Below are 27,329 nucleotides of genomic sequence, written 5' to 3'. Positions count from 1 at the left end.
CTACCCCTAAATGAACACACATCCACACTAGCACAATATGTTTCCAACAATTCTGTGAACCTTTCTGTTTTACCTTTTGCGATGCCAAGTAATTTGACTAATCTACTTCGTATTTTCTATATTCCTACCATTACAAACATAACTTCTTATGATCATATTTGCTGGGGGCTCACGACTAACAAATACTTCACTGTAAAGTCGCTTTATCACAAATTGCACGACACAAACGGCAATCATTCCTTCAAATGGTTATGGAAACTTCGACTACCTCCGAAAATAAAATATTTCCTTTGGCTCATGGTCACCATCGCTTACCTACAACAAACTACTTCCATAAAATAAACATTACCACTACTTCAATTTGTTCTATATACCGGTGTCATGATGAACCTATACACCACCTATTTTTTCGCTGTCCACCGGCACAAATTGTATGGCACCACTTGGGTATAAACCACATTGAAGGAAGCCTATACAATTTTCATGAAAACACCTCACTCAAATTATCGAATTTTATCTTAAAGCATCCTATAATCCCTAGACAAGTTCACCCACACATCATAATTCCATCTCTATGGCATATATGGAAATGTAGGAATCGTAATATATTCCAAGGAACACACCACTATCCTACAATCCCGACAAGCATCCGAATACCACTATCTAATTACCAACAATAATACTTGCGACGCCCACCACACCCACACTCACGTCAAATAGAACCCATCAAATCCAAGTTATTTTAAGCTAAATACTGACGAAGCATGTAAAATCACTCAATCAAAAAATGGTCTTAGAGGAGTATTCAGAGACTCATCAGGCCACTGGATACTGTACTACAATACATAGGCACAATGGAAACGGGGAACCATACATATATGGAACTCCATGCACTCGTTGAAGGACTACAAATTGCTCTACGTTATCACATGACACCACTAGAAGTCAATATTGATTCAATTGAGGTAATTTCTCTCCTCCAATCATACAGTCTACAATACTACATAAATGCAGATAACTGTTACACCAACTGTGTAGGCCTAGTCTAATCCACACATACAAGGAGCAAAATCGGATAGCAGATAAACTATCCAAACATGGAACAACGTTGGATAATGATGCTCCAACTACTATCATATGTCAGCCGCCATCTTTTGCTTTACAAGATTTGTTAGCAAATCAGCAGGTAACGTTATACTTGCGCACATAAGCAATATTAGTGCAATTGGAGTCTCCACCTTTTTATTTTGATAGGATAGCAAGTAATTGTAATATGAACCATGCATCTTTTTGTAACATAGTACAAATGAGCAACAATGCTCATCAACCTGTTTGTAACACAGTGCCAACTAGGCACTTTGGTCCCTGTAATGTTACGTAATTTATAATATAAGTTAATTTGTTGACCCAAAAAAAAAAGTCATAACTCTAAGCTTATTCAAGCTAGCAAGTTACTTTCAGTTTTCCTAATATATTACCCTCATTATTAGAAGAAAACAATTATACAATATAAACCCATCCTATTCTGAAAAGAAAAAAACAATTCTAAAGTAATGTATTAGATCAAGTTAGAAAATACCCAAAAAAACGAAAAGAAGAAAGNAAAAGAAAAAAACAATTCTAAAGTAATGATTGATCAAGTTGAAAATCCCAAAAAAAGAAAGAAGAAGAAGCATAAGAAAAAGCAGTGGGAATGGGACCCATCTGACGTGGCATCTGCAATGCGGCAAGTGGGTCCACAAAGCTGACGCATACTAGCACCTAACCGTTGCTATCGAAGTTCTTAAAAGAAAAAGGCCAAATACATACACAGCCCATTAAACTTGGCCCAATATTTCATTTGGGCACTCTAACTAACTCTTGTTCCATTTTGGCTCTTCAACTTCATTTTTTATGTTCCACTTTAACACAAAAAATTTTCCCCCAGGTAAAAATATAGAGCGTGCAAATACTCAACTGCTACCCTCCATCCCACTGCCCTCCCCCCCCCCCCCCAAATTTTTTTTTAAAACTTTTTTTTTTGGTAATTTCAAATTATTTTGTTTTTTCCTTTTTTCTGCCCACATCCCGAGGAAAAATATTTTTTTAAATATATTTTCAGTAATAACTACGGGTTCAACTGAACCCATAACTTTTGACGCAGAGTAAAAATTTGTATGTAAAAATTCATTAAAAATGTAAAAAAAAATAGATATGAACCCATAATATTTAAAAATATAATGGGTTCTTTTGTTCCACTTTGACACAAAAACTTTTATCCCAGGCAAAAATACAGCGCGGACAAATACCCAGCTGCTACCCCCACCACCCGCATTTTTTTTTTTTTGTAATTTCAAATTATTATTTTTTCGTTTTTTCTGCCCCCTCTCGTGGAAAAAATATTTTTATATATATATTTTCAGTAATAACTACGGGTTCAACTGAACCGATAAATTTCGACGCGGAGTAAAAATTTGTATGTAAAAATTTATTAAAATTGTAAAAAATAGATATAAACCCATAACTTTAAAAATATAATGGGTTCAATATTAAAAACATTAAAATTGAATCCATATAATTTAAATTCTGGATCCGCCTCCACGTTAGGAGCATGAAAAATAGTCAGCTTTTGTGTCAAAGTGGAACAAAAGAAATGGGGTTGGAGGGCCAAAATGGAACAAGGCTGAGTTGAAGTGCCAAAATGAAAAATTGGGCCAAGTTTAATGGGTTGTGTATGTATTTGGCCATCGAAATTTGGCTGAAAAATGGTCCCTCACGCGCTTAAAGGGGGAGGCAAATCACACACTAAATCTAGTGAGCTTTTATGTTAAAGTGGAACAAAAAAAATGGAGTTGGAGGGCCAAAATGGAACAAGAGTTAGTCAGAGTGCCAAAATAAAATATTGGGCCAAGTTTAATGGGCTGCGTATGTATTTGGCCAAAGAAAAATATCTTAGCACATACTATGGACCCCTTTGGCTATAACATTTTTTTTTAATTTTTTTTTTTCGAAATCAACTTTTACCTATGAAATTTCAAATGTTACTTGAAAATAAATTTTAAATTTTTTTAAAATTTTTAAAAACTTCAAAAAGCTATTTTTTAAAATTTTCAGTTCAAATTCCTTACAAAATTCAAAAGCAACATAAAATTCATATTTATATTCAACGGAAAAGGGTCAAATATGTCCCTGTACTATCAAAAATAGTTTAAATATATCCTTCGTTATACTATCTGGTTATATCAGACCCTACCATTATACTATAAAATAAATATACCCTTATTTTTAACGGAGTGCCACGTGGCTGCATCAGACTAAATTGACCTACTCCTTTTTTAACCCGGTTCACTTACAAAAAACACCATCCGACCCGAAGTTCATTTGTTAGTGACAAAAAGAAGGACTAGATAATTTTGCATAAATTATTAAGAGGTTCGCCAGAACTGTAAATGAATTATACAGAAGCATCAAAATAGAACATACAAAGTAAATAAAACCCGATGAAGCAATAACAAAACTATGATGAGACCATGGCAATAACAAAAAATTTCAATTTCTCCAGCAATTTAATAAGCTTGGATATCAAGATTCTGCAGATTCCCAAAAACCTAATCCCAAAACCAATTAGATTAATTTCGATACCACATACCAAAATTTTGGTTTTAAAAAAAGTAACCAAAGGTCGCCGGAAAATTCTTCGACAAGATTTCAATCAAACACCAAGTTCGGAGTTTCAGTTATCTATTTCGTCTCCCTTCCGGATATGTAAAATAAAAGGAAAATAAGAAAAAGGAGAGCAAATGACTCGCTGAAAAAATATATTTTCGGTCAGATCCAGTAAAATCCAAACCCAGAACTTCCAGATCTCCGGCCTCTTTTATGTATTTCTCTAGATCCGTATATAAACGTGTATATAGTAGGTATAGAGAAAGGCGAAGAGAAGGTATGAGGTGATAAATCTGAACGCTCTTTATGGCTTACGGCGAGGTCGCCGGTGGAGATTTCGGCCATGGTCATGACAGTAAGGTGAGGAGAAGAGATGACGAAAAGAGGAGAGAGAGAAGCAATGGGGGTGGACTTTGGGTCGGGTAGTATTTTTGTAAGCGAACCGAGTTAAAAAAAAAGGAGTGGGTCAATTTAGTCTGGTATAGCTACGTGGCACTCCGTTAAAAATAAGGTCTTATAGTATAACGGTAGGGTCTGATATAATCAAATAGTATAACGAAGGACATATTTAAACTATTTTTAATAGTACAAGGATATATTTGATCATTTTCCGTATATTCAAACACAATTCTAATTTTTAAATATTATTTTTATTTAATTTTTTTCTTTCATTTTTCTCCCAAATTTTACGATTCTTGTGTCCAAACGCCAATATATTTCCACCTCTTCACTGCTCTCATAAGTCCAATCACTTCACCGTTGAATCACAAAATCTCTCTCTCTCTCTCTCTCTCTCTCTCTCCATTTTCTTCATGGCTATCGCCAATGCTTTCTTCACTTCACTTCGATCGGCGTTCTCCGATGCCGATAATGGCGTCAACTCTTCTCCGTCCGCCGTTTTTCACGCATTTTCTAGTTCCGGTGTGACCACTTCTCGCCAAAGAAAGTAAGCTTCTTTACTTAAACCTGTCGCCTTATTACCCTTGTTTACTAATTACTGACATATGATCTCGTATTATGTTTTGAGCTATATGTTCAAATTTTATTTAGCTGAAAAACAAGTTTTAGTAGTAAATTAAACCTATTTATTGACTCTCTATGCTATTTAATTGAGAAAGTACTGAAATTGCCGGTTGATTTGATTTCTGCGGAATCTTCACTGTTTAGTTTTTAGGTATGTAGAGTAGCACGTGAATGATCTTGTTGTTTTCTATTTAATTAGTGAAACCATAAATATATATATCTAAAAGATTTAAGTTATATGCATCGACAGTTTACACAATCAGTGCTCTTTTACCTGTGATAGCAGGTTTTTTATCAGGTTACCAATTAATGTTATTATAGAAATTTACTTGCAGTTACCTTATATATGACTTGATTGTGAAAATAATTTTGTACACTGTCGTTGCATAAAACTTAAACTCAAATCTAAATATGGTGATCTGACAAGTTTGAGTTGCTTTGCAGGTATACTGTTTATTGTACTCTAGATAGAGTTGATTCAATGAGTTTGTCACCGGCATTAGTGAGTTTTGATTATATCTCTTTTATAGTAGCTAGTTTACCGTGGATTTTATGATGTTTTGGAGTGATTGCTTGAGTGGCTCAATCTCAGTTATAAATAAGTATGTCAATCCATTTTTGTGCAAAATTTCCCATTTGAATAAGGTTTTGTGCATTTTTGTCACTCAGATTTAATTTCACTAATTCTGTTTTTGAACTTGACTTCTTGGTTTTCTGGTTATCTTAGACTGTTATTGAAATAGCTGAAGTGCTTCCTGTCTCATGGATTTTCTGGAATTTATCCCAGTTCCCAAGGAGCTAATGAATTTAGATATTTTAGTGCTTCACTTTATTGCATGTTGTTGAGGCTTTTAAAAAATAAATCAAATAAAACATTTCCAAATCTTCTCTGCATATCATAAATCAAATTTCGAGTTTTGAGATACTTGTGAAAATGAAAACAAAAACATGGTCAATGCATTTCCAGAATGATGATGCTTATTCAGAGGAAAAGGGGAAGTTGCATTGTTAGATGGTAGTTGTCTGACATTTCTTGCATTTGATAAAATGCACTGCCATTCGAAGTTCGAACTTTGCAGCTGAAGATAAGTAACAGCAATTTAACAGGGAAAGGTGGGTGGAAAAAATCAAATGGTCACTTAAATATTATAATAGCTGATGGAGGATAGAAGAAGTGTAGGAACAAAATCAAGTTGTTCTTCTATAAAAGATACACAAACAAATTAAGATGACCGTGGCTTTGAGTTTTTCGTTTGTGCACCAGGCTACCAGCACCATAATTTAGTGATTTCCTGTAAACTTGCAGCAAGTTTTGGTGACATCACCATTTGTTGAAAAAATTTCATATTATGGTGTGAAATCATTGAAACATCATTTTTCTTATTGGATAAATTCCTATAAAAATTTAGCAACAACACTATATGCTATATTGTTTAACTGAATACGTATAATGAGGAATGGAAAAAAATGCAGAGATTTGCAGAATCTCCTTTTCTCCAATCATTAGCATTTTTTTTGTACATTTCTGTCATTTTGTCAGATCATGATGGTGATTATATATTTTCCTCTCAGAAAGCCGAGCAGGAGTCTGGTTATGTTCCTTTGCCAATTGTTCATCTAATTCAGGATCCTGAATGCGATGCAACCACTGTGGAAATTAGCTTCGGTGATCGGCTAGGTCTTCTCATTGACACGGTGAATTCTTTGAACCACCATTCCCAGCCTGTGCACATTTGTGCATGCCAATGTCCACATGCATGTTTCTCTTTTTGCTTCCATATAAACGGAATTTTGTGGAAAATTTTCTCCATCAAATACAAAATCTTGAAAGAGAGGAGAGATTACAAACCACAGAAGCTGGTATTCTTTGTCATACCATTTCTGCTTGGAGATACGTTGTATGTCGGATACCATATCCAACCTGTTAAAGATCCTCTGAGAGATGCTCAAAGATATTTAATTTAACATTTCTGTTCAGATAGTTTCCCCCACTGATAAGCATTTGAAAAAAAAAGGAAACTGTTTAATGTTTCCTTTTCCAAGAGATCTGAGGTTTTAGTCACTCTCTCCTTTTGGTTTCCGGTTTGTGTATTTGTTTACTGGCCACATACTGTTGTTATCAGATAAACAAGTTTATTGCGATGGGTGATACATGCCTTATGCATTTTATACACAGAGGAAAGATTTGGCGGTTAACTATTTATATGATACTCATCCGCTTGCCTTTCCTATTGGTAACCCTATACGTTATTTTCGTGGACTATCTCCTTTTCCAGGGTCTAGTGCTTTTTGTTTATTCTGTGTTGACTTCTCATCAAGTATACATAGCCAACTAGTTGGTCTTGTATGTCGTGCAGATGCAGGCACTCAAAGACTTAGGCTTGGATGTTGTGAAAGGAATTGTTACCACCGAGGATTCAGTGAAAAAGACAAAGTTTCTTATTACACGATTGTAAGTGTGTAGATTAACTATTATACTTCATTTTAATATGTGCATTGGGATGCTAATACATGGAATAGGATTTTCTGAATTTTTGTAGTAGTTTATGATTTATATACTTTCATTCATATTACTTATAAGAAAAGATAACTGCTAATCACTTTGGCTAGTTGTTCTTTTCTTCACAAGTCCACAATTTTTGAGCATTAATCAGTATGATCTGCACTGAATGTTATGTGACTAAACACATTTTGCATATGATTCTTTTTTATCAGAAATATATGGGAATTGTTGAAGATAATGCAAGTCAAATTAACTGAAATAGAGCTATGATGTTGGATTATATGTTGCATATTTTCAAGGTCGCATAATTGAAACCCTAATGGTAATTGATGTACCTGTTTAATGATTCACAGTAGCACATATGTGTCGTTATGAAATGATATAGAAATGGAGGATGTCTAATAGCATGCTTTGAAGTTTAAGAGAGGATAACTACTTGTTATTTTACTCCTAATGTATTATTCTTCATGTCTATAGAAATACCTCAGGTGTTACTCCATAACTGCCCTAAATCTCTAGTTAATATATCCCTACATGCATGTCTTTTGGCATATGCCATTATCCTTTTATACAAATGCCTTCTGTTTTTGCTCTCCAGGGATACCGGGCGCAAAGTTGAAGATCCGGATTTATTGGAGAGGATTCGTTTGACCATAATCAACAACCTTATCAAGTATCATCCAGTATGTTTCCTGAATTTTCCATATACAATCTCTAAAAACATCTAGAACCTATAAACGCCATTCTGATTTATCTATCCTTTGATAGAATAATAATTCATGTTTTCATATTCCTTAACTTGCTACTGCAACCCCTTAAAGTAGAATGTTTTATGTTTATCAGGAGTCTAGCGAGCAGCTTGCTATGGGTGAGGCTTTTGGGATAAAAGCACCAGAAAAGAAGGTGAAACATTCAGATAAATTAGCTGCTTCCTCTATTTATCCCAGTGCCTCTCGTCAGAACAACAATTATGCCTCAACCCAACCTAATTAGGGCCGGCTATATGAAACCTCACTGTCCATTTCACTCTGTTTGAACCTGTTTGTACATCAACTTGCTTACAAAATTTCAAGTACTTTACAGCTATTGTTTGACATAGATATTTATGATATTATCTATTGTTTGTCAATGAACTGAATTTTCAAGTTTTGGGTGGGAGCGTTACCTCGTTTTTTGTTCCAATTTACCTTTTTTTTTCTAAATCTTATTAGTATTATTATTATTATTTTATTTTTTTAAATTGTTATTATTAATATTGTTAGTACTGTTTTCTTCTTTGGTGGTGGCTGGAGCCATCTAAATAAACAATTTTTTCACTTTCCGTTGCCCCTTCAAATGCATGTTAACTGCTTTTTGGCTCTATGGTTTGGATGAGTGAAGGACACTACATCATTCCCATTATCGTCTAGAGTTCATGATAACTGTTGTTTCCATTTTGAAGTCAAATAACTATTTTTGCACTTGAAAACGTTGTGCATAGCAATAAGCTTTGGTCTGTTGCCAAATTTCAATGTGTTAACAGAAGTAACTTTTTTATAAGGTCTGTGTTTAAATTGAAGTATACATAGCGAGAAATGGATGGAAAAGCAATGGTAATGTGAAAGTTGTGAAAATAATTTTGTGGTGCCTTGGAAACACTTTAGGTTTTTCTTATCCGTCTGTGGGTTTTAGTCCTGGTGCTATTAGCTGACTTCCCATTAGAAATCTGGTATATTTTTTTCAAAATGGTAAGAATCCCATAGAATCGAATATGCTCAACATTTGGATATATGTCATGCATTCTACTTATAAATCATAGAAGGTGGGTTCTGATGGAAACTCAAGGGGCAACCTAGCTTGGAGTAAAGCTCCGGTATCATGAGTTGAGCTTAAAACATTTTTCTTATTGTTCTTTCTTGGGGTGTCCTGTACCAATAGTTGCCATTTCACTGTGAGTTTTTTTAAGCTGCTTGCATGTTCTTTGACGGAAAGCTATGACTAAATAGTGCACTCTACCCTCCATAGGATTTGCTTTATTGTCCTTGTGATCTCTTTATCATTGTCAATACTTAAATAGCAGGCATATGTTATAACTCCTCTTCGGTCGGTGAATGCTTGCTGCTCCCTCACCCATGCCTCTTATTCACTAGGTGTAGAAACGCTTAAAAGACTATGATTCAATACCGCTGCACTTTGTTGCCCTTTTTGTCATCTCTACTTGTGAAATAATGGTAATTGGTAATTTCTCCTCAACCTTTTCAAGTGTGCCTACTAAAACTTGTACTTTTGCTTTGATGGCAGCCTGATGTTGATATCGCCACTCATATACATGTCAAGGATGATGGACCTAAAAGGAGGTAGCATTTTATGGCAATTGTTTTTATATTGTTTATATTTATCACTTCTCAGTTAGTTAAATGTTGATGAGCATCAGTTGAAAATGGTGATGGGACACATACTAGCTTGCCATGTTCTTGTGGTTGTTTCAGTATACTGCATGTTGAAACAGCTGATCGATCTGGTTTGCTGGTGGAAGTTGTCAAAATTGTGGCTGACATTAACATTGATGTTGAATCAGCAGAGATTGATACAGAAGTAAGCTTCTTTCATTCTCCATATGCTCGTAGAAGAGTATCTACATTCGCATATCCAAAAAAGAAGTGTATTATACATTCTTCCATGTTGTTTGCCTTCTCTTCAATTCGCCCTCAACTTTCACTTTTGTAAATGTATAGGGTCTAGTTGCGAAGGACAAGTTCTATGTCAGTTACAGAGGGGCAGCGTTAACTAGTTCTTTGTCTCAGGTAACTTACTGTATACAGTTTTCAAGTGGTTCGGGCAATCATAGCCGTGTTTCTCGGTTGAGGTATCTTTTCATGGTTAATCAATACTTAGACCTTCGTATAGAGCATTGTAACTTAAAATTAAATATCATCCATCTCCCTTCATATTTTCATGTTGCTAACATGTCTTGCTGAATATGTCAAGATAAGTGGTCAATAATGTAAACTATGGGGAAACACTACAGTGAATTGATGTAGCTTAGAAAGATGCAATTAGAGTTGGACTAGGATCGCAGTAAGTAAAACCTGGAGATTATACTGAGCAGTTAAAGGCAACCTTCTCATTGACTGTACTAACAATTTCTCTGATTCTCTTCCTTATCATAGTCTTGTCCTTTTTTCGCTATCTCAAGTCCAACGTTGAACCTGCAGGTGCTTGTAAACTGCCTGCGCTACTTCCTTAGGAGGCCTGAGACAGATGAAGAAAGTTACTAGCTAGTGAGCATACTCGTATGTACACTATATAATATAACCATGTGTGCTTGTTAATGCAAGGGCTTGAGGCATCTCCATTGTCATGTAAAATTATGTCCGTTTTCTGATTAATTCGTAATATATGTGATCTGTGATTCTCCCTTCTCATCATGAATAAACGGAATAAACTGATAGGACTATCATGTAGAGTGCACACAATATCTTACAATTGTCCTTCTATTGGATGTAAAAAGCACTATAGCAGAATCAGAAGTTGCTTATTAGTTGGCAATATCAGAGGGAATAGAGAAAAGCAAAGTGATTTCTTCCCATGAGTTATTCGGTACCTGTCGTAGTGGGAGGAAGCAAGGACCTGAAGCTGGTCGGACATCACTATTATTAAAAATATTATTAAGAATAAGTGAGGGATGGCCCCAGTCCTCAGCGGGCAGACTTGGTCTATGTTGTTAGAATGGTGTTTCTTCCTTTACTTTTTTTATTGCTGTTGGTGAGGATGAACTATGAAGGCTCGAGTGTCTTAAATAACAAATTAGAAAGGGCAATTTGATCAGTTTCAGTAAAGGTTAAGGCCTACGATTATAAGCCCCTTTCGCCAGATAAAATGGTAAAAATAGCACGGTCTAACCAGTTTTCGGGCTGGTCATTCAAAAATAGCTAGTGTTTACCAAGTCAATGAAAAATAGCCACTATTTTGCTGCAACAGAGACCGGTCCAGCATAATATATTGGAGATCGGTGCACCTGTATATGAACTTCCAGCATATTATGCTGGAGCTCCAACACACGGAAAGTTCCAGCATAATATACTGGAGATTCGAGCACTTTTGTATGAAGTTCCAGCATATTATACTGGACCGGTATATTTTGCTGACACTCCAGTATATTATGCTGGAGTTCTAGTGTACTTATGCTAGAACTCCATCATATTGTGCTGGAGTTCCAGCATACTTATCCTGGAACTCCAGTATAATATGCTGGAGTTCAAGTATACTTATGCTGGAACTCCAACATAATATACTGGCGTATTTTCCGGATTTTGAACAGTGTTTTCGCTTATATTTATCTTTACATGAAAAGTGGCTAAATTTCGATTATTTTTAAAATTGGGTTATTTTTGAACGATCACTTAGAAATATGGATATTTTTGAATTTCTCCCTATAAAATGACATTGGCGCGCGCGGTTGTTATCAATGCTGGAGTACTTGTTCCTAAGCCGCTTAGTAGATCGGGATTAGATCGAAACTTTGTCGTGACGTCTAGTCTCACTAGCCTTGTGCACGAGCGGTTGTGTCATTAAGGGTCTGTGTTTGGCAGCAATTTTAGGTTGACCTTTGGTTAATTAACTTGGATTGGTTGTATAAATAATAATTGATTTTATCCATTGCGTACAGTTTAGGAAAGGCTAAAACTTACCTGTACCGGTACCTATACCAAGCAAATAAATGTAACACATATGTCTTGAAGATATACCTTTTAACACTTAACCACAAGACATATACCTTTTAACACTTAACCATGGTTAAGTGATATGTATTTTTACTTTGATCTGTTGGGACATGATTTTGTTTCCTATTTAATCTCCACTTTCATAGCGCTGACCCTTTTCGGTTGTAGGAATTGCAATGTAGAAATCGTAATGTGCTGATTTCATTTACTCCGGTATTTGGTTTGTGGTGTTAATAATTGGTATATATTGGTGTTCACTGTGAGTTACATTATTTAAAATTAACTCCATGCTTAAATATCTATCATTTCTAATTTTAAAGATAGTGTATAATATAATTTATAATATTTATGAATATTTTTTTTAATTCTCCTTGATAAAGAATAATATTAAGAAAACTCTTAATCTGAAAGGGCGTGTTTTGGATTACATTACAAATGAATAAGTAAACATCCACATAATAGAATGTTTATTTTGAACATTTTCTCATAAATTTAAAATCCAAATTGCAAATATTAATAGAATTTAAAGAGATAACGAGACGATTAACTTGATAAATAATAGCATAAATGGACGTTTTTTCATTTGCTAGTTTGTATGCGTGTATGGTTATTTAACACCAAATTCGATGTAAATGGTACAAGAATTAATGCGCAACAATCGCATGCATCATTAATATTGAGATAAAAAAAATAACTAGCAAGCCAATTATATTAATAGAGAATTAAACACCAAAACTACTTTCACTAGTATGGGTGATCAATCAATCCCTTAGAGATCCAAAGGAACTAACTTTGACCAAAATAAAAAATTAACAAAGTAATGCTAGATTTATCAATAAGCAGATTAGGAAAGAGAGAATACAGAAGCGGCTGCAAAAATGATATATTGACTCGTGTCAGTATTCTCATTAAAGGACACATCCCACAACCAGGGGCAGAGCTAGAACTTCGGATACGGGTTCGGTCGAACTCAGTAGCTTTGGTCCAAACTTATATTTGCCTTTAAAAATTCATTAAATATGTACAAATTATTAATTTGGAACCAAATAACTTAGAAGGAATAGAATTCCAAACCCATTAGCTTCAAATCTTGGCTCCGCCTCTGCGGCCACGACTGAAAAGGTACAAAAGTCTTGCTACTTGAAGTTCAGCTTGTAAAAGCATGTGTCTTTCAACATGGATCGAGTCCTAGCTCTTGTCTATTATGATTCATGTCTCTGATAAGATGTCAAGCACCTCCTTTGCACAATAATCAAACAGAAAAAAGCATTTACTTCGAATCCTGCATAATGAATTTAGCAATTCTCTGCCATAGAATCTAACTCTAGTCCAAAATCACCAGAAAACCCAAGTCCCACTTGTCATGGCGGAATCTAAATAGGAACTGTAAAGTTATATTGTTTCTAAATAAGGAAAAACGACATTCTTTATGGGACTGACTAAAAGGGAAATAATGCCACATAAATTGGGACGGAGCAAGTATTTATTGAAATATTTTAGGGGCCTTTTCCATATATATATATATGTTAGTGACTAAGCCAAAGCTCAGTCTGCCATTTTAACCACCCAATGTATCGATCAGTGGCTATCTTTGAGCTCTTCTTAATCCTTTATCGCAGCACCAATTTGCGATAAACATGGTGGTACTCTACCTGCTTCATTGGAGGGCAAAAGGTCTTCTACCTTGCGGAAAATGAAGCTTGCATTTGGAAGATTAAGCCCCATATTGCATTCCTCATCATTACATTGTGTCTGCTTCAACGTTCTCTTGTAACTGGTAGTGGCAAATGTTGGGTGACACCTAGCAATTGATGCCTGCAAGAATTACAGAAAAGTCACACTTATTGAAAATTTGTAATTGCTCTCCATTTAACTAAGGGAGCTAATTTGTTTGCAAACTATTTCAATTAAGCATGCTCATTGCTCGCTAATATGAAACTAAGATATTCAACAATGTAGAGCTTTAGTTCCATAAAGTTTTCTAGCATGTGCACTTCAAATGAGAGGCGTCAGAAAGAGAGATTGTGCTTTGTGACTGAATTTTGCTGGCATCAGTGCTTTGTATGAACTCCTACAAGTTGCATTCTGGCTTAACCACCTTCAGTTTCACGATTATAGTTTTCGAAAGAAATGCTCTTTTCTGCTCAAAGTCTAACTCATAATTTCTGTCGCTTTTCTAGAGATTTTTTTATAGGTTGAAATTAGGTTCCAAGAGAGATGAAGGGATGCATGCTGTGACAATAATGATGGAATGTAAATCATTAATACTTAAAACAACTAAATTCCTAGTTTTTGAAAGAGGTATTGATTATGTGAAAGCTTCCAGTTGACCTAGCATCGGAAATTCAATACATATACTTGTATGTTTCTTTCCTTTATACTCTCCTACAGAAACAAACATTATCAACCACTTGAAAGGGAAAGTAGACAGGAATAAGCATTATAGAAGAACTAACCACGTGATCTTTCCCCAATTCAAGAAGCCAAAATCTCCAATCTTTCAGTTCTTTACCATCAGCTTTGACAACTATGTTTTCCCAGTTTTTGTGATGAAATTCAACAGTGTCCAATTTGTAACCCACGCCTTCACCAATGGCTTTGACAAATGCTTCCTTCACACTCCAATATCTGCATAAGTTGTCAGATCTATCAGCATAATCTTTCTACCATTTAGCATGAACTTTGTTTCTCGGTGTGACAACACCTGTCATTCGGTGTCACCAAAAAAAAGAAAAGAATATGTTTCCAAATATCTTATTGTCTACTCCCTTTACATCAAATACATACTCTACTAGTTTGTTAAGTTGGTCAAGAAGTATGAATCGTTTTCTGACAAGTGATGCGATGGAGTACTCTTTGATGCATGTCGATGCTGGAAGTGTAAAAGTGGGACCCGTCAAGAAAGTGGATAATGTGATATGCCCATTTAAAGAAAGTAGACATAATTTGGCAAGGCACATTCGATTTGAAACTACTCTGTTGAAACTATGAGGCAGCAACTTACTCAAGTAGAACAAATTGTGACACTATCACAGTAAACGAAAGGTTGATGGTGAAGGAAATTATTGCTAGTAGCTAGGCCAAATCTCAGTATGACACCTGCTTTTCTCGTAAAACATAATTTACAATAAAATAAGCAGGGGGCGAGTTGGTCACAGCAGAGATATTATTGCATTATGCCACCTATTGTAAAATGGTAGAAACCAACTTGTCACATTCTCATAAGTAAAATGATTGTTGAGCAGTTTGGATGACCTGTATATATGGTCGTTCCCAGCAGTACAAAGGTTGATATTCTTTCCCTAAGGAAGATGGATGTTCATTTAACCTAATCATTAGCCATCTGAGCTCAACTTGATCAGAAGGAACTTTTTTCAACTAGAGACTAAGTTCTTGGATAAAAGAGCAGATTTTTTAGAAAAGTTCTCTTTATGTACCTTTTCGATAATATTTTAACATAAAGTATCTATATATTCTGTAACTTTTTGAAAAATAAATGTCCCGCATAGTCAACTAAGGCTTATCCAAAATGAGACACTAAACTTTAATGAGTAATGGAAGAGAAAACAAGTGCATGGGTTCCTACATATTTCTTTTGCTTGGAGATACCTTCGATATTTTTAACGCACCAAACACTATGTGATCTCTGACTCGACCCTGAAGAAAGCTTTGAAATGCACATAATTCTAGGAGTTTGAGGTTAAGCAAGAATAATATATTTTCAGTAATGGCAGTTGTAAGTAAGGTCTATAAATAGATAGGTACCTATAAAACTCACTTAAAATCTGACGAGAAGAGCCAGCATTGTATATGTTAAACCATTCCAGTCTGGAAAAGTATGATGAGAAGCTCTGAATGAAGTCTTCTACTGATTCTTTCTCAGGAATGGTTTGAGCAACAACATCCAATCCCACAAGGCATATTGGTTCAGAAGCAATAGCCACAAAATCACCATGATGTGATGCATTGAAGTTAAAATTTGGCAACTCCAAGTTCGGTTTGTCACATTCCTAGAAGAAGGTAGGATTAACAATATTGAAAATGCGAAGATATTACTGCAAGCAACAGTATAGCAGGTAGCTTGAAGAATATCCTTGAACCAAAAGCAAGTGGATTTTATTCAGTATTGTACTCGAACACATGCTAACAATACCAGGTATGGTTTCCCCTCAGCAGTACGCCTGATGACAATCTCATTATATGGAATCCCCAAGACTTGATGTACCACTGCATACTGCAACAATCTGCTCACAAGAGCCCGTTTTCGATCTTCTATTTTAAAAAACCTAATCAGTGAATGACACAGCCACTCAATTTTCTTACAAAGGCAATCCTGATAACCAAATTCCTCAATAAGCTTTTCAGACACCCATATAGAATTAAGGCAGTATAACAAAGTGCACATTCAAATTTTTTGCTTTGATACACATGTTTTAGCAATCAAAGAATTACAAAATAAACTTGAGGATGAAAACTTTACTTGAAATACAAAGTGCATATTCACAACATAGAATTAAGGCAAGTATAATAAAGTAAGAATTTGCTTTCACAGATAGTTTAATGCAACCAAGAACAAAAAGATACAGAATAAACTTAAAGATGAAAACTTTATATAGTACATACATATAAATAGTAAGCAGAGAGGAGGAAGTTGCAAGAAACCTGGTAATGGAGGAGTGCTCATGCTGGGGAAGAAAAGACATAGCAAAGGAGAAGTAATGGGGAGAAGGGTTCCATTCAGAAATGTCAACTGCCCATCTCTGCACTCCCTTCTCCAATTCCATTACCGGACTTTTCAGAGAGAAGAAACTGTTGTCTACAATTGTAACTTGTTTCTTCTCTTCCTAAAAATTTTTCCCGGCGGCTCATTGTCAGTAACCAATCCATAATTAATTACACAAATAACCATTTTAGGGGGGTGGGGGTGCCGGGAGCAAGTGCAAAGATAGCCCATACTTATTTAGTCCTGAAATTTTAAACTAAATTTTTTAATTTCTGGACAATTCTTGAAATTTTTGTCCCAACTGAAAAACTGAAATTCCGCACGCACTGACTAATAGCAGCCCCTTAAAATGACTACCTGGTATCATTTTAATATTTTTAGGGCTCCTAGTTAGGAATTAATTGTCTTGTAAATTTGAATTAAATTTTTTTAGGGAAAACTGAAATTAAGGACATATTGCTAATTTTTAAATAGTAGCCCTCTAAAATGGCTACCTAGTGTCATTTCTACACTTAATTAGGCTTTGTTTATGGGACATCATCATATAGATTTGCAGAGGATTATCAACTTTAACTTCCTATACTACATATCAAACTTTATTACCCTCCCTAATCAAATTTTAACTTAATTACATGGCCATATACAATTTACCAATTATATACAATTAGTAGTAATGAGTATCCTTTTATATTAGAAATTGAATAGGAAAATATTTATTTCTCATCCCTGCTCTCTCTTTCTCTCTCTCTCCATCTCTCTCTCTCTTTCTCTCTCCATCTCCCTCTCTCTGTTTTTCTCTCTTTTTCTCTCCTTATATATTCTTTTCCCAATTTTCTTCCTCCGTTTTTCTCTGCTTTTTATCCCTTTTCTTCCAGGGAATTCATCAATGAATTTCAATTGTAAGTTTTAACTTAGCAGATTCCTTTCACTTTGCACAATTGGTGTTCGAATAGAAATTGTCAATCAATAATTTTTGAAGGTGTTTGATTCTCCACCATTATTAGTCATTAAAAAGCTTCAAAGCTTTGAATACGAATTTGGGTTTTTAAAAACTACTATTTGTTTAGATTGAGTGTTGTTGCAAACAATTGAAAATCTTTTTTTGGAGTTTATATATCAGTTTTGAAGGTGTTTGGAGAAGATTAGACTTGATTTTGGCTGAGTTTCAAATTGAAACTCGAAGAAGAAGAAGAACACGTGACATACAAATTACTTACGAAATAGTATTAAAGTTGTATTCTGTTGTAGTTATATTTTTTTTTATTTGCATGTTGTATGGAAGTTAAAAATAGTTGTATAACGTATGAATCATTGTATAAAATTTATATTGAAGTTACAAATACTATCTTTTTACATAAAGTTGTTGATACGTATCAAAATTGTATTAAGAGATGAAGTTTTGAATGAAAATTCAGAGAGGAAGAAGAACCCCCACATACAAAATATATACAAAACACATACAAAAGACATATTGTATAATAATTGTATGAAAATTGTATTTAAGTTGTATGATGTAATAGTTGTATTTAAATGGGTAAAAAGGATATATAAAAGTTGTAGATAAGTTGTATACTATATAATTAGTTGTATACCATTATTTTTAGTTTATATGTTGTAGTAGATGTATTAAATTTGTAAGAAATTCTATTTTTTAATTTGTATGGGGAGAGAGTCGGCATAAAATAGGGAGAAAGGAGAGAAGAGAAAAAAGAAAAATGGTATAACTCTTCATACAATGCTGCAGTGGAGCTTAAATTTTTGACTGTATAAGCAATATGAGAAACTCCACCGATTATCCTCCTCGACCTCACTTTCTTAATTGCATTTCCTTTCGAATAGAAGCTTTCGGAGACACATATAGCGTCGCACACCGGGCATTGCCAATGGAGGTGGTCGCCAATTAAAAAAATCATAATTCAATATTATATCCACAGTAAGTGAAAATTAGAAAGCCATCACACTGAAAGCCACACCATCTAGATCAAGATAATCGGGATTGTATGTACGGACTTTTAGGGGTCGTTTGGTAGGGTGTACAAGAATAGTGAGTAATAAGGTGTATTAGTAATGCATGTATTAGTAATGTAAGGGTTAGTAATGCAAGCATTAGTTATGCAAATATTATTTCTTATCTACTGTTTGGTGTGGTGTATTAAAATTATAATGCATTGCACAATTTTTAAGAAAAACAGTTGTGTACAAAAATGCCCTCCATATTCTCTAGCTTCAAGGAACTTTAAGGACAATTTTGTCTTTAACCATACTAATGCATGCATTAATAGCCTTGGTATTACTAATGCCATGATTTTTTATGCATTACTTATACATAAGATAGTACCAAGTATGATGTATAACTAATACAAGTATTAGTCATACACATGTTGAAAAAATGTAACAAACAAGGTATTAGTAATGCATAGAGCTAATGCTTGCATTATTTTTTCTAATACCTCCTACCAAACGACCCTTAAATAGAATTGATGTGCAGGAATTAAAAAAAGCAATTCAAGTTGCGGATAATATTGCACTTTGGACGTACATTAATTAATAAGAAAAAAAAAGGAAGAAAAAATGACAAATTTTCCTTTGAGTATAGAAAGAGAATAGGAAAAGAGGAGAGGAGGAAATAAAAATAAAAAGAGTATAATTGAATTTCCTAATTTAAGGCACTAATAATGGATTGCATATAATTTGTAAGTAATCCTTATTTACGGCTAATATGCAAAACTAAGACAATTTTGATAAATAAGTTTCAAATATTGTATGGGAAGAAGAAAAAAACTTCTTTTTTATTATATTAAAAAGAAGGGAAAGGTTGCAAATTTGTCTTTCATACTATTTGAAATTGCTCAATTTTGTTCTCCTTTTAAACTTTTGATCGATTCATACTTTCCAGTTTGTAAATCAGATTTTTCAAAACAAATTTGAGAATTCCAAACTTCGCTAGCGTTTGACCATAGATTCCCAAATTTGTTTTGAAATATCTGTTGGGTGAAGGTTGGTTTGAAGATAAAAATGTATTAGGACATAAGTTTTCAGAACATATTGCACTTTTTTTTTTGAAAAAATATGAAACATGATTTATACCCACAAGTTCTAAAAACTATCACAAATACCCAACAATACTGTTATCAATAACATTCATTATATTATCGCAAGCAATAGTCCTGAACATAAATAAATTTGGTACAAAATAATTATTTTTATAATGAACTACGTAATACACTATAAGATGACTGAGAAGACGAAGCAGCATTGTAACAAAATAATAAATGGTGGGCTCTTTTATAAAATACAAAGTTTTGGGAAATTTTTTAAAAAATATAATAGTGATATTTTGGGCCAAAAACCAGCTCTTGAGCTGATTTGGTATTTGGGTTTTGGGTTTTGGATTTTAGGAATTTGCCAAAATATAGATAAAATCTATGGCCAAACGTGTATTTGCAAAAAAATCCAAATATATTTTGGCAAAATCTATGGCCAAACAGGTCCTTGATAAGTTGAGGGAGACCAACTTATGGCTTTTAGTTTATTTTTAACTTATAAGCACTTTAATTTTACCAAACGCGTAGATAAACCGAAAATTGACTTATAAGCACTTTTAATTTTACCAAACGCGTATATAAATCGAAAAATGTATAATCTTAGCCAAACACCCTGTATAATACATCTTATTCACCATTAATAGTATTTTATAACTCAATGGTCATTCGTTTCTAGTGAATTGAAAAGTTCTTCCATTCTACTGATAGTTGTCGAAAATCGAAGTGGAATCATAAAGAGTGAAGGAAGAACCAAAATATTAGCAAAAAAAGGAAGAACCAAATAGTGAAGGCCAAAGTACCTTCAAATAGAGGCCAGCAAGGGAAGGCACGGCACTCAAGAATTAAAGCAAATTCCATTAAATAATCTTTCATATAGTGCCTTTCAAAAAGGCTTTATACATATAGCGCCTTTTAAAAGGGCGCTATACTTAACTGGGCAAACGACCGTTAAGGTATAGCGCCCTTTAAAAGGGCGTTATATATAAAATGGTCACCAAATTTTTTTCTCAAATATTTTGGTTCTTTCAGTTCAAAAGAACCACATTTTGGTTCCGAATGTCTTGCGAACGAGTTCTAAAATATATATATATATATATATATATATATNAAAAGAGGAGAGAGAGAAGCAATGGGGGTGGACTTTGGATCGGGTAGTATTTTTGTAAGTGAACCGAGTTAAAAAAAAAAAGGAGTGGGTCAATTTAGTCTGGTACAGCCACGTGGCACTCCGTTAAAAATAAGGGTATATTTATTTTATAGTATAACGGTAGGGTCTGATATAACCAAATAGTATAACGAAGGATATATTTAAACTATTTTCAATAGTACAAGGATATATTTGACCCTTTTCCGTTGAATTTATTTTTCTTTTCCTATCCGTTACCTTAGTTATGATTTTTTTTTTTTTTTTGGTTTCCCACCTGTGTTCCGTACCTGCATTGGAGTCCGATTATATTCGGATTCGCGCCGAGTAGGGCGCCATTCCGGGGGTAGCTCTTCCTACTAAGGATTTTTACATATCCAGGACTCGAACTTGAGACCTCTGGTTAAGGGAGGAGCAGCCTCATCCACTGCACCACATCATTGGTGGTGAATTTCTTTTTTATAACTATTTGGTACAGGAAATTTACATTACGTAAAATTCTATTAAAAGGGAAAGCACACTTTGCCGGGATTAAATCGCGAAATTCTGGGTAAAGAGTAAACTTGTGAATAAAAATAATGAGATCACATTCAACTTACGATACTTCTTGATGCCTAAAAGTTTCCATCATGTGACTATGTTTAATTAATTTTTCACTTCTTCTTTTTTTTAGCTTGCTTTATTTTTTTAGAAAACGGGTATGTGTAACAACATTATCATAGTTTTTAATTATATAGGAAGAAGAATTAACACAAATAGTCGTCCACCTAAATTAAGTTAAAAATAATTATGAATGTATAATATTTGTATAACTGTGTATACGAACTAGAAAAAGCAACATTGAATTTGGCCGGCTATTTGTGTAATAACACGCTTAGAATTGTGTTGAAACTATTTACTACGCTCTTTGTTTGCCTGGGCCATGGCAAATGCAAGGAGAAAATCTCACTTTATACCCATTAATTTCAAACTATTTACTCTTTAATGCCTAGGCCCAAACTATTTACTACTCCTACCCATGCGCCCCAAACTATTTACCCGCCTTTATTATGTTCCTCTTCTTCTTCTTCTTCCTCATTTTACCTTTCTCCAATTCTTTGCTCAACTCCCCATTCATCAATGCCACCCTCCGACGACAGTCTCAACAACTCACTGTTAACTACTATGCCAAGACTTGTCTTAAAGTTGAAATTCTCGTTGGCTCAGTAACCTCCCAGATGTTCAAAGATGCCCCTGCCTCTGGCCCTGCCACCATTCGCCTGTTGAAGTGGTGCTATTCTTTTGAAGATTTATTGTTTGATTCGATGTGGTGCTATAAAATATTGCTTATAGTATCTTCGAGTAAGCTTCCTAGATCTAAATTTTAATGTGTATTTGAATATCCACCATTGTTGGGCTTGAAGCTCAATTTTATTTTTGAAGATTTCTTGTTTGATTCAAAGTGGGTGCTGTTAAATATTGCTTATAGTACCTTCTGGAAGTTCATACTGAAATTTGATAGCATTTGGAGCTGAATTGAGGTGATTGAGATCGAAATTTTCAGTTGAAAATTGAAGAAGAACACAGCTATAGTATACCGCTATGGTATACAATATGATGTAGGAGTATATAGCTATACTGCAACATTGTCTATTATAGTTTACAATACACTGCAATTGTATATTGTAATAATCAAAGAAGAACACAGTTACCTAACAGTATACCGCTACAGTATACAATATACTATAGGAGTATATAGTTATATTGCAACAATATACTATTATAGTATTCAATATATTGTTAAAGTATACTGTAATAATATGCAATATACTGTAACAACATGCTGTAATAGTATACAATATACTATAATAGTATATTTATTACTCGTAAATTCATTTGCCTTTTCCCTTTTAATTTGCTTTAAGCTTTTACCCAGCGTGAGAGGCAAATTGAAAATGCAAAAATAAAATAAAATATTATAGTATGCTATATTATGTAACGATATACTCTTACAATTAGATCCTTTAAGAATTTTTTAAATTTTTTATTGACAACTAATATTATTTCAGTTTAATAATTGAATTAAACTTTTTATAACTCTTTCCGTACAATTGTATACCCTGTTGGTATAACTATATACTATACTGGTATCATATGTTAGTTAATATTTTTTTTGGTTGTATTAGCTAAGTACATTTAATTGGTACACAATTTGATTTTTCTTTAGTAATAATATAAAAAATAATAATAATAAAAATAGTGCAAATAGTNATTTTCGGCTTCTTTATGCTTCATTATAAGAGTCTTGTGTGAACGAGTTGATTTGGATTGGTTTTAGAAGGAAATGAGATACTTAGTCTCTTTAAGGAAGGTTTGTTTTGGAAAAGTCAACCGGACGTTGACTTCTGTGTTAGAGGGCTCGGATATGAATTCCGATGATTCGGTTAGCTTCAGGGGATGATTTGTGACTTAGGAGTGTGATCGGAAGTGATTTTGGAGGTCCGGTGTAGAATTAGGCTTGAATTGGCGAAGTTAGTATTTTGGCGGATTCCGGTTGATAGGTGAGATTTTGATTCGAGGGTCGGAATGGAATTCCGAGAGTTACAGTAGCTTCGTTAGGTGATTTGGGATGTGTGTGCAAAATTTCAGGTCATTCGGAGGTGATTTGGTTGGGTTTTTGATCGAATGCGTGTTTCAGAAGTTTTAGAAGAACTTAGGCTTGAATCCGATGTAATTTGATGGTTTTGATGTTGTTTGAGGTGTTTTGATGATTGGAGCAAGTTTGAATGATGTTTTAGGATACGTTGATGCTTTTGGTTGAGGTCCCGGGGGCCTCGGGGTGTTTTCGGATGGCCAACGGAATGTTTTTGGGACTTTGGATGCTGCAGAAAATTGCAGGTTAGTGCTGCAGAGTTTTGCTCTATGCGATCGCAGGAGAGGCATCGCGATCGCATAGAAAGATTTTTGGGGATGGTCAGTTGTTCAACGTGACCGCATGGTTGTGTTCGCGATCGCGTAGAGTTGAGAGTTCATGCAGTGCGATCGCGGGAGTGTCAGCGCGATCACATAGAGGAATCTTGGGAGTTTGGATTTTTGTTCATCGCGATCGCGTGGGTGAGTCTGCGATCGCGTAAGGTAAAGTGTTTGGTCATTGCGATCACAGGGATGTTTATGCGATCGCGTAGTGTTAAATTTTGGAGTTTGAATTTTGTGCATTGCGATCGCAAGCCTGGGGCTGCGATCGCATAGAGGAAAAGAGGCCTGGACAGAAGGGTTTTAATAATATTTTATCTGCGAACCAAGTCTTATTTCCACCATTTTTTAGCGACCTTGATAGCTTTTGGACGGGAATTGAAGAGGATTTCGATGGGGATTGATTGGAGGTAAGTCCTATGAACTAAAAACACGTTTTTATTGTGAATTTAGACTGAAAAACCAAGGAAATAAGGAGTTAGAATGGAGGTTAGGGCTTGAAACTTAAGAGAGTTAAAATGGAAATTTGAGGGGTCATTTGGACTCCGATTTTGGTAATCTTTATATGTATAGACTTGTGACACCCCGATTAGGGCTGTGTGGAGTTGTAATTCCTCTAATTAATATTTTTAAGTCATACTTTAGCTGTTTATTCATGATTAAATTATTTTTGAAAAGACGAGTTGGGTTAGTTGGCTGGCCTCGTCTTCACGAGAGGCGCCATCACGACCAGTGCGGGGTTTGGGTCGTGACACTAACAATTTGTCGTGACTGTTGAACAAACCTACATTTTTCCCATCAGGACAAAATGACATCTTAGTTTGGATCCATCTATCAATAGTTACGAAAGGTACAACCAATAACTACCAACAAAATCCTTCGATCTTTTCTCTTATATTTTTTTCTTTTAGCAGAAACTTTTGTACTTTCTTTTGTCTTTTATGCTCAATTTCGAAGCTTCACATACTATAAATAGCCCCCTTTCTATTGTAATAAATTCATTAGAATTTTTCTGGAGAACATTATGAAGTACGTGAAGCTTTACAAGTTCCATGGAAGCCAAGAAGACGAGTCGTCTTCAAGTGTTTTTACCATAAGAAGCAGTATTGAGAAGAATGAGTTAGCAGATGATAAGCAGAAGGTGAAAAGTTTCAAAGCTGCAATGCAAAAGGTCATTTTAAAATTTGAGTCGAAGAAAACTCAAGGAGAAAATCCACAGAGCGCGGATAGCTCTAGTTAATAAAGGCTGAATCATGTGATTATTTCATCTAAAAATTTAAGCTGTTAATTACTATATACCTATAAATTCACTCTATCATTTGGTATATATTGTTCATTTATGTAATATATGCTTTATCCTTGTTCAATTATGCATATCTTGCTGCACACAGGAATACACATTTCGAACGAGTTGAAATTTCATGGTATTTAGTTACTCATTCAAATACCAAAATTTAGAGTCCCAGCAGAGAGAGAGAGAGTCGGAACCAAATTTATACTCAAACTAGTGAAATTTTCCGCGCTTCACGCGGTGGCAAGAAATATCACTAAAAGAAATTTAAAAAAAGAAAAAAATTAACGACATATAGTGGAAGAGAGAGATAATTTTTTAATATTAATATGCATATAAAAGATAACTCTGGATATGATGAAATCACATACTTAGCATTTTAATTAGAATTAGATTTTAGGTGACTATATTTTTTCCTGATTTTCTTTTAAAAAGGAAATAAAAGAGAAAAGATTTTTAAGAAAAAGATTTCACTTACATATATTATAATTATGTAAGGGGAAGTGAGAGGTTATACATGATTCTTCAAGTCCAATTATATTGTTAGAGGCATGTGTTCAATAGATAATATTTTCATTAGATAGTAAAACATCGGCTTTACTAAAATTTCTCCTATTCAAATAAAAGAAATATGAAATAAAAGTAAAGAAGCTAATAATGAAAAGAAACCAAAACAGAAGAAATATGTGGAAATTCTGACGTATTCTTTTTATATATTCTTTCTCGTTATCCCATTTTTAGCATTCATCTTCGTCTTTTCTTTTCTATTCATTAGTTTCACTCTCATATTCTCCATTCGAAGGCGAACAAAGTATTTCACCTTATAATACTTGCTCAATTATTTGTATTCAATCAGTAATTTTTTTTTTTGGTCTTACAAATAATAAGCAATTCAATTAAAGAAGAGAATCAAAACACAACTTTCAAAAAGAAATATAATTATCGCAATACTTCAAGAAGAATCAAAACTTACAAAGTAAACAGAATACTTCACTTCATGGTACATGTTATGATTATTTGTATCCTATTAACAAAAGTGATATTTTATTTTGTCGTACATATAATACGTGATCCAATCCTACGAAAAAAATGAAAGACAAATTATTACTTACATTATAAAAAATCACAAGTAGAAATGAAGCAGAAAATAATTTCTATTATAGAAGAAACAAACATGGCGATGGCTCAGTAAAGAAGAACATGTGCCTGCTTTGTAACTTTTTGTTCTAACACTTTTTATTGACTAAAAGAAATAAGAAGTGTTGCTAAACAATTCAATGAAGAGTGTGTTTCCATGTTTAAAATTTTTTCCCTTTACACCATGAGTTTGTTATTATTTAGTAGTTAGCACCAACAAAGTTTAACTCATAAGTAATTAATTTGAGTCTAAACGAAAAAACAGACCTGCAACAATCAAAAGTTAATACAAAATCAAACAAAAGAGAATACACAAGAAGTAAATAAAGAAGAAAAAGATACACCTTGAGACCTTAACATAAGAAAATAGAAGGAAAAAGAAATGCAAAATCAGTGCATAATATTTCGAGCTCTTGTCGACACCCACCTCCCGCAAATCGATCATTATTCAAGAGCCTTCTTCCTCGAACCAAACTAAAATATGAATCGAATGGTGCAGTAAATATGACGTCATTACTATTTCAGGTAAAGAATGAAAAGGATAATCTTGGGTAGGGGTCTCATGAAAAAAAGTTATGAATTTACATAGGAAAAAATAGATGAATACCATAAGGTATCTTAATTTTTAAATTAAATATTTAGAAGTTATGAATATGAAAAGCATGGGAGTTATGAATATTATTAAGAGTAGAAGTTAAGGTAGTATGAGTTATGAAAGTAAAATTTTAAATTTTATAGCAAATAAGGTACAATAAAGATAAATGAAAATGGTATTCAAGTGCTAAAGATACGTAAACTTTGTTCTAGAAAACTAATACAAGGATTCTTTATTACTCATTTACTCCATTGTGTTAAATAGATTAAATGAGAGAAATGAAGGGGAAGATAAAAAGAATGAGATAAGTTATCATAAACTTACACATTAAACATTTGGAGGTTATGAATGTGAAAAGGATTGGAGTTACTGAGACTATTAAAAGTGTAGGTTATGAAGATAAAGAGTTGTGAGTTATGAAAATAAATTTTTTAACATAAAATAAATTGAAAGAGTGATGAAAAAACTCAAAAAAAGAGAAAAAAGACAAATATGTTTCTTGGCTTAAGAGATGTGCCACCTCACTTTTCTATTGATCTATTATATATATATATATATATATATATATA

General features: G+C 33.9%; 2 protein-coding genes across 2 annotated transcripts; one reads left to right on the top strand and one right to left on the bottom strand.

Annotated features, from left to right (window-relative positions):
- Nucleotides 1-4,370: 4,370 nt before the first annotated feature.
- LOC109212135 (ACT domain-containing protein ACR12) lies at nucleotides 4,371-10,604 on the top strand. The gene is made up of 10 exons (XM_019375750.1): nucleotides 4,371-4,591; nucleotides 5,113-5,170; nucleotides 6,241-6,363; nucleotides 7,026-7,120; nucleotides 7,770-7,854; nucleotides 8,015-8,074; nucleotides 9,452-9,507; nucleotides 9,640-9,745; nucleotides 9,886-9,954; nucleotides 10,366-10,604. The coding sequence occupies exons 1-10, from the start codon at nucleotides 4,458-4,460 to the stop codon at nucleotides 10,426-10,428; spliced, it is 849 nt and encodes a 282-aa protein (XP_019231295.1). The 5' UTR covers nucleotides 4,371-4,457; the 3' UTR covers nucleotides 10,429-10,604.
- Nucleotides 10,605-13,129: 2,525 nt separating this feature from the next.
- On the bottom strand, nucleotides 13,130-16,748 carry LOC109212138 (L-aminoadipate-semialdehyde dehydrogenase-phosphopantetheinyl transferase-like). The gene is made up of 5 exons (XM_019375753.1): nucleotides 16,537-16,748; nucleotides 16,028-16,160; nucleotides 15,640-15,884; nucleotides 14,331-14,502; nucleotides 13,130-13,689 (listed from the first exon to the last, which is right to left on the bottom strand). The coding sequence occupies exons 1-5, from the start codon at nucleotides 16,656-16,658 to the stop codon at nucleotides 13,477-13,479; spliced, it is 885 nt and encodes a 294-aa protein (XP_019231298.1). The 5' UTR covers nucleotides 16,659-16,748; the 3' UTR covers nucleotides 13,130-13,476.
- Nucleotides 16,749-27,329: the final 10,581 nt, after the last annotated feature.

This window comes from Nicotiana attenuata, unplaced genomic scaffold, assembly GCF_001879085.1.
Source record: "Nicotiana attenuata strain UT unplaced genomic scaffold, NIATTr2, whole genome shotgun sequence".
Taxonomy (NCBI): domain Eukaryota; kingdom Viridiplantae; phylum Streptophyta; class Magnoliopsida; order Solanales; family Solanaceae; genus Nicotiana; species Nicotiana attenuata.
The sequence above is the reverse complement of the archived record's forward strand: the minus strand, read 5'-3'. Positions and strand labels throughout refer to the sequence as shown.

What these genes read in the sequence shown, in the direction of transcription:
- LOC109212135 (XM_019375750.1), top strand. Translation starts at nt 4,458, where the DNA reads ATGGCTATCGCCAATGCTTTCTTCACTTCACTTCGATCGGCGTTCTCC. An exon ending in AAGTTTCTTATTACACGATT is followed by an intron (nt 7,121 to 7,769) that starts GTAAGTGTGTAG and finishes TTTGCTCTCCAG; the next exon opens with GGATACCGGGCGCAAAGTTG. An exon ending in TAACTAGTTCTTTGTCTCAG is followed by an intron (nt 9,955 to 10,365) that starts GTAACTTACTGT and finishes TTGAACCTGCAG; the next exon opens with GTGCTTGTAAACTGCCTGCG.
- LOC109212138 (XM_019375753.1), bottom strand. Translation starts at nt 16,658, where the DNA reads ATGGAATTGGAGAAGGGAGTGCAGAGATGGGCAGTTGACATTTCTGAA. An exon ending in CTGAGGGGAAACCATACCTG is followed by an intron (nt 15,885 to 16,027) that starts GTATTGTTAGCA and finishes ACCTTCTTCTAG; the next exon opens with GAATGTGACAAACCGAACTT. An exon ending in ATTTTAAGTGAGTTTTATAG is followed by an intron (nt 14,503 to 15,639) that starts GTACCTATCTAT and finishes CAACTTATGCAG; the next exon opens with ATATTGGAGTGTGAAGGAAG.